Source organism: Oncorhynchus nerka, linkage group LG15, assembly GCF_034236695.1.
Source record: "Oncorhynchus nerka isolate Pitt River linkage group LG15, Oner_Uvic_2.0, whole genome shotgun sequence".
Lineage (NCBI taxonomy): Eukaryota > Metazoa > Chordata > Actinopteri > Salmoniformes > Salmonidae > Oncorhynchus > Oncorhynchus nerka.
In genome coordinates this window covers 81,647,742-81,668,231 of record NC_088410.1, presented here as the reverse complement: position 1 = coordinate 81,668,231, position 20,490 = coordinate 81,647,742, and the positions used below count along the sequence as shown (strand labels likewise).

Sequence of the window (20,490 nt, the reverse complement as noted above, 5' to 3'; positions counted from 1 at the left end):
TACTCTTGATTTGATAGTCACCACCACACACACACACACACACACACACACACACACACACACACACACACAGCTGTTTCCATTTGAAGATGTTTATATGATTGGGGTAATCTGAATGACTTGAAGTCTTATTGTCGTGTTTATTTCGATGCATACACACCATTATGACATTCATGTTACTGTCGATAATAAAAAGTCCTCAGATGTGCATCTTCTGTCTTCGGTTGATGATAACACTCTGAACTGAGTGGGCGGATGCAGTGTCCAGATGTGCATTTCCAAGCTCTCTGATTGGTTAGGAATAGCAGGGCTATGATCGGTGAGGTATACTAAGGTAGGCTGAGCAGCCAAACGAATGGGAAACTGAAGGGACTGCGAGGGCAAGTTAGGTACAGAGGAGAGAGGAGAGAAGCAGGACATACTTTCTTTTACAATGACACCTCCACTATGGGGCTCAATCGCCACTTTCAAAACAACTGAGAACTAGTAAATCTCAGACTTCCAACTTCAGTGCATTCAAAACAACTGGGAACACTGAAGAAAAACAAGCTCTGACTGGGAAAATTCTATTTGAACGGTCATTGCAACTCGGGAACTCAGGCTTCTTTCTATATTTCCAACTCTCTGACCTGATTTTTTAAAATGTAATTTATTCACCTTTATTTAGCCAGGTAGGCCAGTTGAGAACAAGTTCTCACTTACAACTGCGACCTGGCCAAGATAAAGCAAAGCAGTTCGACAAAAACAACAACACAAAGTTACTTTGTTATGACGTTATGATTTGACCTTGTATTTTTCCATGTTCCCAGTCGTTTTGAACGCAGCGTAAGAACTAAGAAGACTGCTATTGCGTTGGTGTCTATGGGAGACACACCCAGTTAGGTAGACAGGAACTAACTATTTTTTTAAATGGTAAATGACTTGAGTGAATTATCTTCATTTATCCACCATCTTAGATATAATGCTGACAACTTGCCAGGGGTGCATTCATTGTGCTAATTCTGTTGAAAAACGGGGATGTACCTACCTGAATTTATCCAATATATACTCTTGTTTTGCTCTGTTTGTTTCCGTTTTGGACCCCAGGGATGTTTCTTAAACGGAAGCAAACAGAGCAAAATGAGAGATTCTGCTGGACAAATTCAGGTAGGTATCTCCTCGTTTCGTCCCGTTTGCTTCCATTTAGGAAATGGTTTGAGACAGAATTCGCGTAATGAATACGCTCCAGGACCATACAGCTCAGTGCCCACGACGATTTTTTTTTCAACACTGGAGGAGCGTGAACTTGCTCGTAGAATGTACCATTTTGATGATTAGGTAGTTAAATTGATAAATAACTGTGGTTATAGAGGCTTTGTGTAGCTATTGTATGTACTTTATTGTGTAGTCTACGCAACAATATTTAGTTCCGAACGTCGATGAAGAATATTAATAACTTTTAAGATTCCGAATCAACCTTAAATACGTACAACCGTTTTTCATTGACATTGGTTCAGACGGTAACTGTGGCGTTGAGGTACATACTGGTGGGAATGATATTTATATTAAGTCAAGTGCTACTGTTCGAACGTGGTACCTTTGTTGTTGTTTTTTACACTATAACACATTTTCTCATGTTTTAACGACAGGAGATCATCGAAGTTGAGAGTGAAAATGTTTTCAAATTAGCTGCATATGCTTTGCAGGTAAGTGCATTTTTGTAGCTTGTGTGACTTGTAATTCATCAGCGATTTGAATATAAACTGAATCAACACTGTCATGCACGCTGTTAAAATAAGTTCATTTCAGGAATCGTCTTGTGAGTGATGTACAGCTACGTACAGCTTCAATATTGAAATCATTGTACTTCTTATAGTGTGCAATAAGATGTTTTGTTGTAAATACTATTCAAAGCTGAGTAAGCTTGAAAAGTGTTACCGTAGTCCTAAATATCGTTGAAGACTTATTAATGATTTATTAACAAGCATTTCGCTACACTCGCATTAACATCTGCTATTAATGCGTATGTGACCAATACAATTTGATTTGATGACGTATTGATCATGTTTTTATAAGTCCTCCAGGCTAGTACTTGATGCATATTAATTATTCTAACTTGTAACGGTACTATTTTGTTTCCCAGGAGGCCAAAGGAGACTACACAAGGTAAGTCACTCATGTCAACACTAATAGATTATTATTATTATTAGATCAAAATGATCACTTATCTGCATACATATTTAGTTAAATATCATAAATTGCTTCAGCTTGCACCATTAAGTTACTCACTCTGTCACATTTGTCAGCCACAGTAGGCTACTTGCAAAAGGGCATTCTAAAACATGTAGGCCTATGGAAGAGTAAAACTGGTATGCTACTGGGGCTCATTAACTCATTAAAGATGTTTTTGTGAAATTTTCAGGGTCATTCTGTGTCAATTCAGCAAGCCATGTCACCCACCATCTCAAATTATTCTGAAATGGTTTCTGTAGTTAGAAACCCATAAGATTAGCATTCCTGAAATATTATTTTGATGAAATATAATTTGCTCTATGAGAAATTAAGCAAATTGATTTCACCCAAATTGGCCATTTTAATTCATAGGATTCTTATCATCTTCAATAAATATAGTACCTAATGTATAAAGTATCAGCTCTCTGTCTGATAAGTAGTATGGAGCTGCTGCTTGGTGTATTGCTTCTTCAACCTTTGTAATGTATTCCCTGTAAATCTGGTGATGGTTTTCTTCCCCTGTTCAAAGAAATGAGCCATTGAAGTCACTTACATTCTTTACCATAAATTAGTTTGAAAGTACCAAGTTCTGCACACTAGATGCCACTGTTCCTGCTACTGCCACCACATCCTTTGATCAATTTTGCTGGTATCTTGTGTTTAATAAATAGGACTCAACGTTTTCTTTGCAACTTTTGGTAGAAACCCGATAGCTTTTGCTCATGATGAAAATAAATAGTGTGGTCAAGCCAGTCCTCCATGAAAGCAATTCAGTTTGTTATTCTCTTAGCAACCTAATGCTTCAAACCAATTTTCCTTGAATAGTCCAATATTTCAACAAAATAATGTTTCAGGAATGCTAATCTTATTTGTTTCTAACTAGAGAAACGTTTTCAGAACAATCTGAAATGGGGGGTGATGAAATCCTCTTCTGCTTTCTGAGGTGGAATGACCTTAAAAGCTTCTTCAGGGTCGGTGGGTCCCCAGCAGGACGTTGAGCTAATGTAGGCTAATGCGATTAGCATGAGGTTCCCAGAACATAGACATATCTGATATGGGCAGAAAGCTTAAATTCTTGTTAATCTAACTGCACTGTCCAATTTACAGTAGCTATTACAGTGAAATAATACCATGCTATTGTTTGAGGAGAGTGCACAGTTTTGTACATGAAAGTTAATAATAAACCAATTAGGCACATTTGGGCAGTCTTGGCACAACATTTTGAGCAGAAATGCAATGGTTCATTGGATCAGTCTAAAACTTTGCACATACGCTGCTGCCATCTAGTGGCCAAAATCTAAATTGCAGCTGGGATAGAATAATACATGATGGCCTTTCTCTTGCATTTCAAAGATGACGGTACAAAAAATATGTTTTTTTTCTTCTTCTTTTTATTATCTTTTACCAGATCTATTGTGTTATATTCTCCTACATTCTTTTCACATTTCCACAAACTTCAAAGTGTTTCCTTTAGAGGTCGACCAATTATGATTTTTCAACGCCGATACCGACTATTGGAGACCAAAAATAGCTGATACCGATTAATCAGACGATTTTTATATATATAATGACAATTACAACAATACTGAATGAACAATGAACACTTTTATTTTAACTTAATATAATACATTAATAAAATCTATTTAGTCTCAAATAAATAATGAAACATGTTCAATTTGGTTTAAGTAATGCAAAAACACAGTGTTGGAGAAGAAAGTAAATGTGAAATATGTGTCATATATCAAAGCTAACGTTTAAGTTAGCACATATGAAAGCTGGTGGTTCAATATTCCCAGTTCTTCAATATTCCCAGTTAAGAAGTTTTAGGTGGTAGTTATTATAGGAATTATGACGTGTCGACTATTTCTCTCTATACCATTTGTATTTCATATACCTTTGACTATTGGATGTTCTTATAGGCACTTTAGTATTGTGTTGGAGAATAAAGTAAAAGTGCAATATGTGCCAAGGAAAAAAGCTAACGTTTAAGTTCCGTGCTCAGAACATGAGAACATATGAAAGCTGGTTGTTCCTTTTAACATGAGTCTTCAATATTCCCAGTTAAGAAGTTTTATGTTGAAGTTATTATAGGAATTATAGGACTATTTCTCTCTATACTATTTGTATTTCATATACCTTTGACTATTGGATGTTCTTATAGGCACTATAGTATTGCCAGCCTAATCTCGGGAGTTGATAGGCTTGAAGTCATAAACAGCGCTGTGCTTTCAAGCATTGTGAAGAACTGCCTGGCAAACGCAGGAAAGTGCTGTTTGAATGAATGCTTATGAGCCTGCTGCTGCCTACCACTCAGTCAGACTGCTCTAGCAAATATCAAATCATAGACTTAATTATAATATAACACACAGAAATATGAGCCTTTGGTCATTAATATGGTCAAATCGGGAAACTGTCATTTCGAAAACAAAACGTTTATTCTTTCAGTGAAATACTGTACCGTTCCGTATTTCCTCGAATGGATGGCATCCATAAGTCTAAATATTGTTGTTACATTGCACAACCTTCAATGTTATGTCATAATTATGTAATATTCTGGCAAATTAATTATGGTCTTTGTTAGGAAGAAATGGTCTTCACACAGTTCACAATGAGCAAGGCAGCCCAAACTGCTACATATACCCTGACTCTGCTTGCACTGAACGCAAGAGAAGTGACACAATTTCCCTAGTTAATATTGCCTGCTAACATGAATTTATTTTAACTAAATATGCAGGTTTAAAAAAAATATACTTGTGTATTGATTTTAAGAAAGGCATTGGTGTTTATGGTTAGGTACATTGGTGCAACGACAGTGCTTTTTTCGCAAATGCGCTTGTTAAATCATCACCCGTTTGGCGGGTAGGCTGTGATTCAATGATGAATTAACAGGCAGGGCATAGATTATATACAACGCTGGACAAGCTAGTTAAATAGTAATATCATCAAATCATGTGTAGTTAACTAGTGATTATGTTAAGATTGATTGTTTTTTCTAAGATAAGTTTAATGCTAGCTAGCAACTTACCTTGGCTCCTTGCTGCACTCGCGTAACAGGTGGTCAGTCTCCTCGTGGAGTGCAATGTATTTGGCGTACAACAACGCAGATTACCGATTGTTATGAAAACTTGAAATCTGCCCTAATTAATCGGTCGAACTCTAGTTTCCTTTCAAATGATACCAAGAATATGCATATCCTTGCTTCAGGGCATGAGTTACAGGAAGTTAGATTTGGGTATGTCAATTTAGGGAAAATGGAAAAAAAGGGTCCGATCCTAAAGAGGTTGTTTTACCACGTTGGCTCGTTTTTTATTTTTTAATCTTAGTTTATCTTCTTTTTTATCTTAGTGAGTTCCTGAGTGGCGCAGTGGTCTAAGGCACTGCATCTTAGTGCAAGTCTTTGCCGTCCCTGGTTCGATCACAGGCTGTATCACACTCATCTATGATTGTGAGTCCCATAGGGCGGCACACAATTGTCCCAGTGTTGTCCAGGGTAGGTTGTCATTGTAAATAAGAATTTGTTCTTAACTGACTTGGCTAGTTAAATCAAGGTACATTTTTTTTAAATGAGGGCCTTGATGTTTTTCTTTTGACATTGAGCTGAGCTGGAATCTGATATTCAAAATCAATGGTCTAAGACACTGCATAGCTGTGCAAGCTGTGTTGCTACAGATGCAGGTTCAATACTTGTGCTGGCCTCAACTGGGATACCTATGAGATGACTCTAGGTTTTTGGTTTTTCTCCCTCTAAAAACATAAATTCACCATTCTAAATAACATATTTATTTACAAATGAGTAACAATGTCTCAACCCATGTTCTAGAATGTCCTTTTTCTCGCTAATTTTACGTTATCATCTCCAAAATATTGTTATTTTTTTTAAACAAAGCGATTATTATTAATTTAGAATGATATAAAAGCCCCTTGAATATTCTCACAGATATGATATTAACCCTGTTATTAGCAGGACAATATATATTGGTCATATTGGTCATGGCTCCCGAGTGAAGCACAATGGGATTGCCTTGCAGTTCTCAGCTGTATCCACTGAAAGCACACAAGGTTCAAGGCACGGGATGCGCTGCAGAGCCGCACACAGAAGACAGACCTAGCCCTGACCTAGGAAAGGGTGGTGGACCCCCACCCCACCACACTGGGCAGCACAGAGCAACAATTTTAGGGGAATTGCACTAATAATGGCGCTGACTTGGGAAACGTTCTTGCAGGTAGCTGGATAATAACTTGCCTAGATGGAGGATAGGGGGAGAATTCTATCGTCAAATGTATTTCTAAGTTAAGTATTATTATTATTATGTCTCACATCCAACCATGATTGGGAGTCCCATAGGGTGGCGCACAATTGGCCCTGCGTTTTTCTCCCTCTAAAAACAGAAATAAATGTTTTGGCCTTTACAAATATTATTTTGGCCTTTATTCAGATTATAATCGCTGACTTTCATTTTTTTGAAAATGAAATAACCTCCAAAATATTGTTATATATTATCAAGTTGATGGCACAGTCATATAGCCAGAAGCATACCACCCTGCATACCACTGTTTGCTTGCTTCTGGAGCTAAGTAGGGTTGGTCCTGGTCAGTCCCTGGATGGGAGACCAGATGCTGCTGGAAGTAGTGTTGGAAGGCCAGTAGGAGGCACTCTTTCCTCTGGTCTAAAAAATATCCCAATGCCTGAGGGCAGTGATTGGGGACACTGCCCTGTGTAGGGTGCTGTCTTTCTGATGGGATGTTAAACAGGTGTCCTGACTCTCTGTGGTCATTAAAGATCCCATGGCATTTATTGTAAGAGTAGAGGTGTTAACCCTGGTGTCCTGGCTAAATTCCCAATCTGGCCATCAAACAGTCACCTAATAATCCCAAATCTATATTTGCCTCATTCCTCTCCCCTGTAACTATTCCCCGGGTCGTTGCTGCAAGTGAGAATGTGTTCTCAGTCAACTTACCTGGTAAAATAACGGATAAATAAATAGCCGGCACCTACATAAAGCTGGGTGACTCACTCATTCATGGCTTTGGATCAAAATAAATAAGTACCAACATTCTTTCTGATGGTCTTTAATAAATACATGTTTTGGTTATCCTGACTTGGACACCATGTACAGTATTATAATAGCCCATTTATGAGCTATTATCAGGACAATATACCTTTACCAACACCTCTCTGTATATTGATACCCATGAGGCTGCTTATGGTTTAATTTAGAATCCTCCAATCCTCTATATGTAATTATCGACGGAGAGTCATGTCATATTTTCCGATGTACTGTAGGCCCACCATAGGCGACATGGGTCTCACTAGTGTTGAGTAATGTGCTGGTAAATGTGGTGTAGGTCTTATTTAAAGAGCATATTGAATTTGGAAGCAATAGGATTTGAAGCAATAGCCTTCAACTATTTTAGCACCGTTTCGTGTCAAGCATGGGGACTGGTCTTGATAAATCAATGAGATTTTTTGGGGGACTGAATCTCCGTTTGGGTATTGGTTAGACTAAAATTATTGTGTAGAAATGTTATGCACTTAGTGTAACCTTAATTTAACTAGGCAAGTCAGTTAACAACAAATTATTATTTACAAGGACAGCCTACTCCTTCCTCCCCATCAGGGAATTGAACCCCGGTCTCCCGCGTGCCCTTACAACATGGGGATTCTTTAGCTAAATAGTCCAGCACTGTAGCCTACTCCCGACTGTCACGTTGTACATCGCCATATTTTCCATTCCATCCTAATGGAAACCCAGAGGGTTTTTAGTTTTTTTTGGGAATAGAAACACCATAATATTAATCAAATTAATTAAGCCAAATTTCTCAATCATTCCCATATATTATATTCTTACAAAAAAGGCTTTAAATTCTCTATTACAGCCACTATTGAAGGCTATCAAATGCTTCTGAAAGATGCCCTCTGGTGGTCAAACTAGCACTAACTAGCATTAATGGTACCAGTGCTTGGCACTTAAATAACGTGCCATAGAATTCTGCTGTGCTGCTGGACGCTGCAACTTTTTAAAGGACGAACCACTGTACATATCTGCTTTACTTGTGACTGTTTATATATTATAATGATGTATTTCTCAACGATAACGACATCTTTAGAACATACAACGTGATGTATCTAGATCCGGTTTTCCTGGTCAGTGTTTTATTGTTTTCAAGTCCATTCCTCAGTAGCCAAAAGCTATAGGCTCTATACTCTGGCAAACCTGACCTCAATTGCTTTCTGTTTGTCCTGGCTATTGAATTTCCTTTCCCCCTCCCATCTTGTTCAGTCTAAATATGTCTTGAATTAGATTGTTGTTGCCTGCACAAGATACCGATAACAATCATTCATCTCCCCCAGAAATATATATATATATACATTTGAAGTCAGAAGTTTACATAGGTTGGAGTCATTAACTTGCTTTTCAACCACTCCACAAATTTCATGTTAACAAACTATAGTTTTGGCAAGTTGGTTAGGACATCTATTTTGTGCATGACACAAATAATTTTCCCAACAATTGTTTACAGACAGATTATTTCACTTATCATTCACTGTATCACAATTTCAGTGGGTCAGAAGTTTACATACACTAAGTTGACTGTGCCTTTAAGCAGCTTCGAAAATTTCAGAAAATGATGTCATGGCTTTAGAAGCTTTTGATAGTTGACATCATTTGAGTCAATTGGAGGTGTACGTGTGGATGTATTTCGAGGCCTACCTTCAAACTCAGTGCCTCTTTACTTGACATCGTGGGAAAATCAAAAGAAATCAGCCAAGCCCTCTGAAAAAAATTGTAGACCTTCACAAGTCTGGTTCATCATTGGGAGCAATTTCCAAATGCATGAAGGTACCACGTTCATCTGTACAAACAATAGTACGCAAGTATAAACACCATGGGACCACGCAGCCGTCATACCTCTCAGGAAGGAGACGGGTTCTGTCTCCTAGAGATGAACATGCTTTGGTGAGAAAAGTGCAAATCAATCCCAGAACAACGGCAAAGGACCTTGTGAAGATGCTGGAGGAAACAGGTACAAAAGTATCTGTATCCACAGTAAAACAAGTCCTATATCAACATAACCTGAAAGGCCGCTCGGCAAGGAAGAAGCCACTGCTCCAAAACCGCCATGAAAAAAGCTAGACTACGGTTTGCAACTGCACATGGGGACAAAGATTGTACTTTTTGGAGAAATGTCCTCTGGTCTGATGAAACAAAAAGAAAACTTTTTGGCAACAATGACCATCGTTATGTTTGGAGGAAAAAGGGGGAGATTTGCAAGCCGAAGAACACCATCCCAACCGTGAAGCACGGGGGTGGCAGCATCATGTTGTGTGGGTGGTTTGCTGCAGGAGGGACTGGTGCACATCACAAAAAAATGGCATCATGAGGGAGGAAAATTACGTGGACACATTGAAGCTACATCTCAAGACATCAGTCAGGTTAAAGCTTGGTCGCAAATGGGTCTTCCAAATGGACAATGACCCCAAGAATACTTCCAAATTTGTGGCAAAATGGCTTAAGGACAACAAAGTCATGGTATTGGAGTGGCCATCACAAAGCCCTGACCTAAGTCCTATAGACAATTTGTTGGCAGAACAGAGAAAGCTTGTGCGAGCAAGGAGGACTACAAACCTGTCTCAGTTACACCAGCTCTGTCAGGAGGACTGGGCCAAAATTCACTCAACTTATTGTGGGAAGCTTGTGAAAGGCTACCTGAAACGTTTGACCCAAGTTAAACAATTTAAAGGCAATGCTACCAAATATTAATTGAGTGTATGTAAACTTCTGACCCACTGGGAATGTGATGAAAGAAATAAAAGCTGAAATAAATCATTCTCTCTGCTGTTATTCTGACATTTCACATTCTTAAATAAAGTGGTGATCCTAACTGACCTAAGACAGGGCATTTTTGCTAGGATTAAATGTCAGGAATTGTGAAAAACTGAGTTTAAATGTATTTGGCTAAGGTATATGTAATCTTCCGACTTCAACTGTATCTATATATATATATATATATTTTTTTTTACAAAGCCTAATGTGTTTTGGTGGAGAGATAAAGCACTGAAAGGCTTGACCTGGTGATAAGGTTTGTTATTTTATTCATCAGGTGGAGAAGAGATGGCTGAGGTAATCAGGAAATATTGTCCTGTCCGTCAGAGTGGACGAGCACTGAGCAGGTTGAACTTGTGGGGTGTTATCCCCAGCTTGAGTCTCCTAGAGACCGCTGGGCATCAGGCCTATCTGAACACAGAAGCATTGATCTGCTCTGTAAGGAAATGTATTGTGTGAATGCACACTGGGATATTTGATGCTTAAAATGCAGTTTGGTTCTACATCAAGGTCTTATCTTTGTACTCGCAAAACTCTAATTTCAGCAGCACCTGTTTTTAATATCCCACTTCTCGGGCAAGCTTCAGTTCATTGTATAGTATTCAGGATGCCCAGTGGAGCCCTTCACTGCCTTGTGTTGCAGTATATTAAGGGTGCGTTTTCCGATTGTTTAGCCCTGAGGTGTCAGGCAGCTTCGTCAGTTAATGTTTCAGCTGCACTTTGTCTTGTCTGAAAGCACAACGAAACAGACCCTGCCAACAAAGTCTGTAAAATTAGTGTCGATGGGAGCCTGTCCAACTATATATCCCAGCCTACTCTCTCCTGGGTTGTTTTTAGACTAATACATATTTTTCCTCTCTGATGGTTTTAATTTCTACCTTTTTGGATAAGGAAGTTTGGCAAATCCTCTCATAAAACATGTGCAGCTCTAGACACTCATTGCAAAGGGCCCTGCAGCTCTGAGATTAGATTTGTAGGAGTTAGGGAGAACCCCCTCCTCAAATGTACTGCCTGTTCTAAAAGGGATGAGCTTCAGGAGTGCAGTCCTCACTAGGCCACGGTAGACTGCCGGGCGTCAAATACTAACCATTGTGATGTCATTTCTCTGTAGTCAAAGCCGGGCCCCTGCTGAGCTATCACTTTATAGTTTCCTGTTGTGCCTCTAGTCTTGGATTGACTTTGCATGTTCATTGGGATTATGTGCATATAGGGGAATAAAAACATGTATTCTAGGGGTTATCATTTTACCTTTGATGTTATGCAGTGTTAATGTAGTAGCCTAGATGACATGCAGTGTAATATCACCATGTCATACTTTTCAGCTGATAACTGTCACATCCCAGTTAAATGTCGTTAGTATAAACCATTATGCCTATAGGCTACAGCACCCCTGACACTGTCAATTTACTCACTCAAATGTAGACCCAACCTGCTTTTACTGGGAATTTCACAGCAATGGGGATATCCTGGTCTCTTTCTTTGCATTTCCTTAACAGGGACTTACTATCAGCCCACTGAAATAGCTGACCTACTGTATGAGTGTTTAGCCAACCCCCTTGATGGCTCACAGGGTGGCGGAGCTGCATCCCAGCCCACGTCACAGGACGTGTAATGAATTCCAGATTGCTGACAGTGCAATGTGGCTACATAGTAGATCACCCTAACAACACCAGCCCCAGCGCCCTATAAAATGTATGCCATCCAACTCCACAGCAGTGAACTAACTGCCATAGCAGCAGAGACTAGTGAACCTCCGGGAGGCAGCTAGCTAGGGAACAATGATTCAAGTGGCTTTCTCTCTGTAGTGTTTTACCTTTCTACTGAGTGAGCAGGTTCATATTACTAGATCATTATGGCCTCTGCATTCTAAGGATTGTTTAGTTCTTTTCATTTCACTTTGGAGATCATTGAGAAACTGCAATTGACATATTTTAAAAAGTTCAGCTCCTGCTTTGTAGTTTCTTTTGTTGATTTTCTTCAGTAGTTATTACATTAAATAGTTTCAATGAAAAAATACCAAAACATAAGTATACTATGTTGTCCCAGTAGTTTAGAACATGATACAGATATGAAGGATCTACTGGTCTGAGTCCTGTCTGAGAGGCCAAGTCCTATTTTTGAAAAGCTCTCCTCTGTGAGTTGTACACTACCTTTCAACACTGCATGGGCTGCCAAAACTGGTGAATGGCTTTTGTTCCGGGCTCCAGTGCTCTGGCCTGCCAAGTCATAGCCCTCTTTGTCGATCAGTAATTGTAGAGCAAATGCTCCCCCATCTTGTGTTGGAGTGACTCATAGTTCACTATCTCAGAACTTGACAGTGACATACAACACAGTTAATACAGAGAGGTCATTTTCTATTGCTGTGTATTAGATCACCTCCAGACTTGAGGTACCTGTGGCATTTATGATTACATGAGGTCTTAATTGTGTGTTTATGAAATTGTATGGTAAATGACATATGGTAGGACTATCTCACACTCTTTACACTGGCATGCAAAGATTGAGGTCAACGCCTGTACTGTACACACACACCTCAAAGAATGCACATGTGATAACATTGAAAAACATTTACTCGTGAGTCATAATTACCATCCCATTCTGGAACTGCGCCTTGACATGATAGAACTATATTTCAATTTCCTCTGTTAATTAAAAGGGGTTTTATCTGTTTCTATTGAGACACTTTGACAAGACCTAAGTGGATATTAAGCCTAGTCTGTTGGAATGCATCAATAGCCTGCCAGATAAAAATATGAAAAATATCCAGTCATGACCACTTTTTTTATTTTGATTTGATTGTCACTTTCTTCCTATATGATGTGGGACTTGACCTGTTCTGTACAACGCATCAATGACAATTTGTAAAACATTTTAATGTTGATATTTCACATGATCTCTGTCCCCTGTGGTCTGCTCTGTAGAACTCATTTGGGGTTATTCTTGGATATAGGGGTTTATTGAACTCAGAGATGGTCATCATGGAGATCTAGAGTAGTAATTACACAGTGTAATGCCAGTATAATAGTGTAATGCCAGTATAATAGTGTAATGCCAGTCTAATAGTGTAATGTCAGTCTACTAGTGTAATGCCAGTCTAATAGTGTAATGACAGTCTAATAGTGTAATGCCAGTCTAATAGTGTAATGACAGTCTAATAGTGTAATGACAGTCTAATAGTGTAATGACAGTCTACTAGTATGATGACAGTCTAATAGTGTAATGACAGTATAATAGTGTAATGCCAGTATAATAGTGTAATGCCAGTATAATAGTGTAATGACAGTATGATAGTGTAATGTCAGTCTACTAGTGTAATGTCAGTCTAATAGTATAATGACAGTCTACTAGTGTATTGTCAGTCTAATAGTGTAATGACAGTCTAATAGTGTAATGTCAGTCTACTAGTGTAATGTCCGTCTAATAGTGTAATGCCAGTATAATAGTGTAATGCCAGTATAATAGTGTAATGACAGTCTAAAAGTGTAATGACAGTCTAATAGTGTAATGACAGTCTACTAGTGTAATGTCAGTCTAATAGTGTAATGTCAGTTTAATAGTGTAATGACAGTCTACTAGTGTAATGACCGTCTAATAGTGTAATGACAGTCTACTAGTGTAATGACAGTATAATAGTGTAATGACAGTATAATAGTGTAATGACAGTATAATAGTGTAATGACAGTCTAATAGTGTAATGTCAGTCTACTAGTGTAATGTCAGTCTACTAGTGTAATGACAGTCTACTAGTGTAATGTCAGTCTAATAGTGTAATGTCAGTCTACTAGTGTAATGACAGTCAAATTGTGTAATGTCAGTCTACTAGTGTAATGACAGTCAAATTGTGTAATGTCAGTCTAATAGTGTAATGACAGTCTAATTGTGTAATGACAGTCTACTGGTGTAATGACAGTCTAATTGTGTAATGTCAGTCTACTAGTGTAATGGCGTAATGACAGTAATAAGAACTTTTGATCAATCAGCAGTGTTGTTATTATTATGGAGCATTAAAATGCCCCCTGGTCCTATTGGAGATGTAAATGAGCCTTTTTAAGATACAACTGTTACTGTTCTTGTGAATTAATTCAGTTGATCATTATGTCTCAATCCTTCTGTATTTACAGTGTTGAAAGCTCCAGGTCGGACCTGAACAAGCTCCCGGTTTTACCCACTAGAGTCCTGAGGGAGCACCCCTCACTGGTATACTGGTAAGCAGTGCCACATTAACAACACTTTAACCACAAATGCACAAGGGGTATTAATCCAATTGGATTACACACAGTTCCATAGATATCAGACAGTCCTGTCAATACCAATCCTCCCCTCACCCGTCCCTATCCTCATCAAATGGCTTTTTAATTGTCGCTAACACCTGGATGCACAAAGCAATTATTTTCCCATGCAGATGAGCTGGTGTGGGCAGCGAGGTGGAGGTACACCCAGAGTCCTGCCAGGCTGTTTATCTCAGATGGGCTGTATTAATTAGTGCTCTGTGTTAATTACGTCTGGCTGCATCATGAACAGCCAGGGTGGTGCCGACTTCATCATGTCTTCATGGGAGCTGGGCTAGACAGGAGGTTGAGAGAACGAGACGGCCAGGCCAGCCGCTTGTTAACAGCTCCTGTGTCTGTCTGAGTGTATGCTGCTGCATCTTGTTCTTCTGCCTCAGCATTCATCTGAGGCTGCAGCCCAGCCCACTGATGAACAGCAGCTGTATGGATTAATGGGCAGATTGGAATTACAGGGCTGTGTGTGTGAGTTGAGAGGAGATGAGAACCATGGTCAGGCCAGTAGGCCAGACAGAATTCTCTCCATGAACAGGAACGATGTGTGTCAGGGAAGGACTGTCTCACCACTTGTCTCTGTTTGGGGATATGTTATAATCAGTAATGGCTTATTCATTTCGGCTTTTATTTTTCTCTATTACAGTGAAGACCGAGTGATCGAGCACTATGAGAACCTGAAGGGCCTCAGCAGAGGGCAAGCAATTGTGCGGTAAGTCAAGTGCATGGAGGAAATGAGCTGCTGTGGACCTCTAGTTTAGCACGTTCATCAGTCCAACACACTCTGCAGTCCTCTGTAGCGTCTACTCCTTTGTTTTTGTTTTAAAGGGGTTGCTGTCACACTGCCAGAATGTGTCATTAATTAGGGGACAGCAAACTTTTACTATGCTTTGGGCAGCCAGCAGTGTGTGACAGAGGTCCACTCTGTTTTCCCTGGGAGGGCTTAGCCTAGCGAGGTCATTTACACACGGCTGTATGATTTGTGCCCTTGACTTGATCAATTTATTCTCCAAGGCCCTGTAAAGAAATCGATGGCTCCGCCACTGTAAATGACTGTGTCTGGTGAATGACTGACTGGGGCTTAAAGCCCATTCAAACTTCTGTAGAGCAGCCACTCACAGACGTTGATGAAGTGTAACTGCCTGAATTACTGCTAATGCATCCCTCTCCGTTTTGAAGGTATTTGGCCTTAGTGGAGTCCCTCCCTACATATGGAGTTCATTATTATCCAGTAAAGGTAAGAGAGAAATCAACCCTGTATCTTACAGTAGGAAGCATCAAACATCTGTACATTTGTTTTCATGTTTGCTTTCCCATCTAGCTAGCATTTTTAAAATATAAAAAAGTTGTGTGTTCAGATAGAAATACAGCCGTTTTCCCTCTGGAGGCTGGACAGGGACCTTAGCTGGCTGTTTTCTCAGGCTCCGTGCTTAGTTAAATAATGATTGAGTGATCCTTCTCTCAGAAACTCTCTCACTCCCAGAGCCTCAGCCCCACCAGCCCTGCTCTCCTACCTCACTCATTAAAGCAGGGTGTCTGAGCACATCAAACGCTGCTGTTAAAATGACTCGGTCTGTAGCTTTTTAGGGCTGCTTCAATGCATTTGATCTCTCCTTGTGTTGCTAGTGCTGCTAGCCTAATGGGGTAATTGTCACAGTAATGGCCCGTTCTTCTTTTAAAAATGTACCACTTAAGCTGCTCCTAATGACTGGTGTGTCTTGCCTTGCCTTCCCAACAGGACAAGCAGGGCCTGCCGTGGTGGCTGGGAGTCAGCTATAAAGGCATTGGACAGTACGATTTAGAGGACAAGTTGAAACCTCGGAAGGTAGGTTGGCCTTCTGTGACTTGTTTCTCCTTATGGTCTAACTGAACAACCAGCTCCACTCTGGTTAATAATCCACCAAACTGTAAATAATGGCAACAAGAAGCTTGTGTTCTTGGCTAGGGTAAAGGGAGGGAAAGTTGTTATCAATGTGGGTGTGATAGTATCTGGATTATGGTGATAAGATTGTGGCATTCCTCATTTAGGGTGTGATTGAAATAATCACGACTGTGATTCCCAATATGAGACCTAAAGTTACAGTTTTGTCCTTAAATGTAAAAAAGTTACAATTTATTCTTGTGTGTTTTCCTCCGCCCACTTCATTACTATGTCTCTTACCTGTTCACATGTTGGATCCCTGTTGACACAGCTGGGAATGCTGTTCCAGTGAATGCCAAGGCATTACTGGGCGTGTCCCATATATTAAACCCAGCGTATCCCTGCTCCTTTCTCAGCAGCCCTTCCAGTGGAAGGTGTAATTATGGTGCAGGATGGGGAGCAGGCAGGGCTCTGGGGCTGGATGAGCCGGCACCAAGCCAGCCTGGGCGGTCTCTGTGAGGGGCTCAGCTCTGAGAGAGAGCTATGCTCTACCCAGGCCCACCAACCACACATGGAGGGAGGGAGCACTCATGCCAAAACTCCTCCGTAGCAGACCCCTGGTGAAACGGTGGACTTTTGTAATATGCTTTTTTTTAAAGTGCACAACTCTTGTTGCTGTTCTAGAGGGGCCTGTCATCTGGTAGAATATTGATAGTGCTTCCTATCAAGGCTGGCGACCTTTGTATTCATCGCAGCCCCCCTCTGCCCTTCTCCAAGCATGCTGAGCTCATTATGCAAAGCTGCCTGTCATTGTGTGTGTGTGTTTCTCTCAGAGAGCAAACAATTGATCAAGCAATAAAACACAATCACCTTGTCAGGGGGGCTGTGAGAAGCTTGGAAGGGTGTGAGGGGCTTGGAAGGGGGGTTGAGTGGGTCTTGAAGGGTGGGGGGTTGAGTGGGTCTTGAAGGGTGGGGGGGTTGAGGAGGTCTTGAAGTGTGGGGGTCTGAAGGGGTCTTGAAGGGGGGGCTGCAGAAAAGGAATCCCACTGCAGCACTCCAATCGTCCTGTGAGGAATCTTGGGATTCTTGACGTTTTCCCAGACTTCAGTGACATGTGCTGAAAGAAGCTACTGTAGTTTAACCTCTTGTCAGCTTTATTACAACTTAATGGATGGGATGAACCACAACTTCCTATCCCTGTCTGTTGGGTAAAAGAGAACTGGGGCTTTTTCCAAAATCTCAATAGTAACCAACAGGAGAATAAAATGTATGCTAGAGCACCACATTTTATACAACGGCCTTCTTTAAATTAAAAGTTATTTCTAAGATGGTCTGAGGAGCAAATGGCTGTGATATAGAGAGCGCTCTCTCTCTCGCTCTGGCTCTCTGTGTGTGTCTCTGTCTGTTTGTTTCAGTCTCTCGCTCTCTCTCAATTTCAATTCAAAGGGCTTTATCACTCTATCTCTCTTTTTCTCTCCGTGTCTCTGTCTGTTTCAGTCCATCTCTCTCTTCCTCTTATCAGCAAGTCATTTAACACTTACTTGTATTATAATCACTTGCAGGTCCAGTTATATGGTCAACCAATAAAACCAATGTAAGCACAGCTCAGTAAGGGTAAAATCATTTCTGTAATGGTAATAATCATATATGATTAGACCCTTAATTTTTTATCTTGGAACAATAAAAGGCTGCTCAAATATTTATACGGGTGCTAAAATCCAAGGCTAGCTGTGTCAGAGGACCATGCGGCTCCATTCCCTAAAAGCCCTCTTCACACTTCTTTCACCACCGTATATAATAGGTTAAAACCAGAGCCTTAATTAATGTGTGTGTTTGTAGTGGACTGTAACATTCTCTCTCGTCATGCCTCTGCTGGAAATGTTCAGTGAACCAGCGTGCCATGTGACTGTATGAGAAGGGTGTGGTGGTTCTCTTCCTGCGTGTAAGTCCCGACCTTTGACACACTTTATTTATCTTCCTCAGAGGATTCCTCCATCACGTCACAGGGCCTGGGGGAGTCTGGGGAGGTTGTTGTGGGTTCAGGGTTGGGTCTGCATCAGAATGTTCTGGGAATATCTCAAACCACAGGTATTTTGGCATGGGCTCTAATGAGAAGTGAAACCGCTAACATCTGAAATAAACGAGATTGAAATGGGGAACTACTGTTCTGTTCTCCAGATGACTGGACTGTCTCTCTACCATTCACCTCATGTTTAGTTTTGGTGGTGGTTTCTCTGCAATGCAGTTTGGCAGCACTGGCTTGGACGGTTTCCTCTGTCCAAATAGTAAGTGGGTTCTTGTGATCAGAGTTAAAGGTGTGTCACACATCCTTGATATATTTTGGCACTTACTACCTTCGGCCATACATGAGCACTCATTAAAATGGGTATGTGTGTATGTGTGGTGTTTTGAAACTGTCTAATGATCTAGTTATGTAAATGTGTGTTATCTGTTTATTTTCTGAATGTGCTGTAGTAAGTATCCAGGGGGTTTGTGAATTAGAGAGGGGTCTCCCACACAATGGGGTGAGTCTGTGGGAAGTGTGGAGCCTGCTGGTTCCCATTGTTCAGTAATTACCATGCTCCCAATCCACAGTTATACTGGGGATCTAATTGATTAGGCTAGGCCTACAGTATTGGCTGGAGCAGCAATGGAGAAATGGTCTGGATCACTTTACTTAAAGCATGAAATAACATCTTATGAAATATTGACATCTAATACACTGTTATTGGCTACAGCATTTGCTTTGTGAGTTGCAGAAATTTAGTTTTACATTTTCCTTTGGTTTTAATAACGGACTTTATAGGTGTAGTGAGAGATTCTTCCTTGTCAGCTTGGGCCCAGTTCTGAGAGCTGACCGAGAGCTGTCCTGTATTCACATGGAGGTGAAGAGGGGCCCGCTATTAATGATTAGACCAAAGTAGTAGATTCCTGAAATATTTGTCTTGGGGAGCGGTGGGAGGCTGGAATTGATAGCACTCTGAACAACAGGGGTTGGCATGGTATTTTAGAACCCAGATAACACATCACAAAGGGTTATGACTGTGGAGGGCTAATCTAAGATCTGTGGATGAAGGGAAACACACTGAAAGAAAGGGGGTCATAGTGGTCTTTTCCCTGAAGAGGAGAGGAGGTTGAATACCTCTCTATGCACAACTTGTTCATCTGGTTTGACTGAGGAGGAAGATTGTGATAGAGGGAGAGAAGGAGTAAGTTACACAGAGCGAATTCATGAGGAAAGGAGAGAGAGCAGAGCAGTGCAAGGTGGGCGAGGTCAGAGTGAGGTGTCTGTGATGTCAGAGGGAATGGGAGGAGAGAGGCGGAGCCTGCTCAGCTGACACTCTTGCAACACCTATCTGGCTGCCTGAGAACAGATGAATGTATTGTTCAAGGACGCTCTAGCCCTGTTGGAAACTTGGCCAGGGGATTCAATACCACCCTGATAATTCACCCGGGATTTAAAAAGCACTAAAACCTGCCCTGGTAAGCCCCCTTTTACCAGACTAGGTAGTTCAGGATATATTCAGTTGAGTTGCTGTTGTCATTCTGTTTTTGGGTTACCTGTAAGTAATTGTATGTTAATGTGCTGTACAATCCACAGTTGTAAAGCAGTGACTGCGTGTATACTATACTGGAAACATGTAGAACCTGTTTAGAAGAATACGATTCCCTATTGTGTTATTAACATTTTTACCAAGACTTCAATGTACTAAAATCAGTTCTCAGTCCATAGGGGATGAGGGGTAAAAAAAAGAGCAGTACACAGTATCATGGGCTGGGTTGCTTGTGATATCGTTTACATTTCTCGCTGAGGACTGTAGTTAAGGGTCATGTGTTTTATTATTTAGAGCTATGGCTATCTGCCTGGCTTGCCAGTACCTGGTAGAGAATGTTTATTAAGTCCCTCTGCCATAAATCTACACCCCAGACCCTGTTGCCAGTGGTGGATTCTCACACAGCCAGACCAGGGGAGAGTCCATCGCTCTCAGCGAAAAGAGCTCCGAATCTCTCTAAAGAAAGCCCGGTTCTGCTGTATGCAGATGTTTCACCCCACTCCTCCTCCTGTTTTCAGTGCTCTCCCTCCAGGACAGAATGAAATGAGAGCCTTCTTGCTAGGCAAGTCTTGCTCTCTACACTGGCTTCATTAATGAGCAGTAAGTAAATTCCACCTGACTGAGTGGCTGTCCTCTGTGCACAGCTGCTACTGTTATTGTTAACGTTGAGAAAGGCTGGTGTATCTGGGACTAAATGAGTGTCTTTCCATGCTAGTGGCATTGTGTTTGAGTTTAGATGGTCCACACATTGGATGCCT

The 20,490-nt window shown here is 40.7% G+C and overlaps 1 protein-coding gene across 4 annotated transcripts in view; it reads left to right on the top strand.

Moving 5' to 3' along the window:
- The window catches only part of LOC115143398 (FERM domain-containing protein 4B-like), a 79,005-nt gene that overhangs the window by 44,170 nt on the left and 14,345 nt on the right, over positions 1-20,490 (top strand). For 3 of the 4 annotated variants that reach the window (XM_065001942.1, XM_029683785.2, XM_065001943.1), the window contains exons 6-11: positions 1,629-1,685; positions 2,123-2,145; positions 14,159-14,242; positions 14,964-15,029; positions 15,497-15,554; positions 16,056-16,142. In XM_065001942.1, the coding sequence (XP_064858014.1) occupies positions 1,629-1,685; positions 2,123-2,145; positions 14,159-14,242; positions 14,964-15,029; positions 15,497-15,554; positions 16,056-16,142 (375 nt within the window). Of the gene's footprint in view, positions 1-1,484; positions 1,517-1,628; positions 1,686-2,122; positions 2,146-14,158; positions 14,243-14,963; positions 15,030-15,496; positions 15,555-16,055; positions 16,143-20,490 lie in introns of those variants that run through there. The other variant, XM_065001944.1, reaches the window with a different exon arrangement.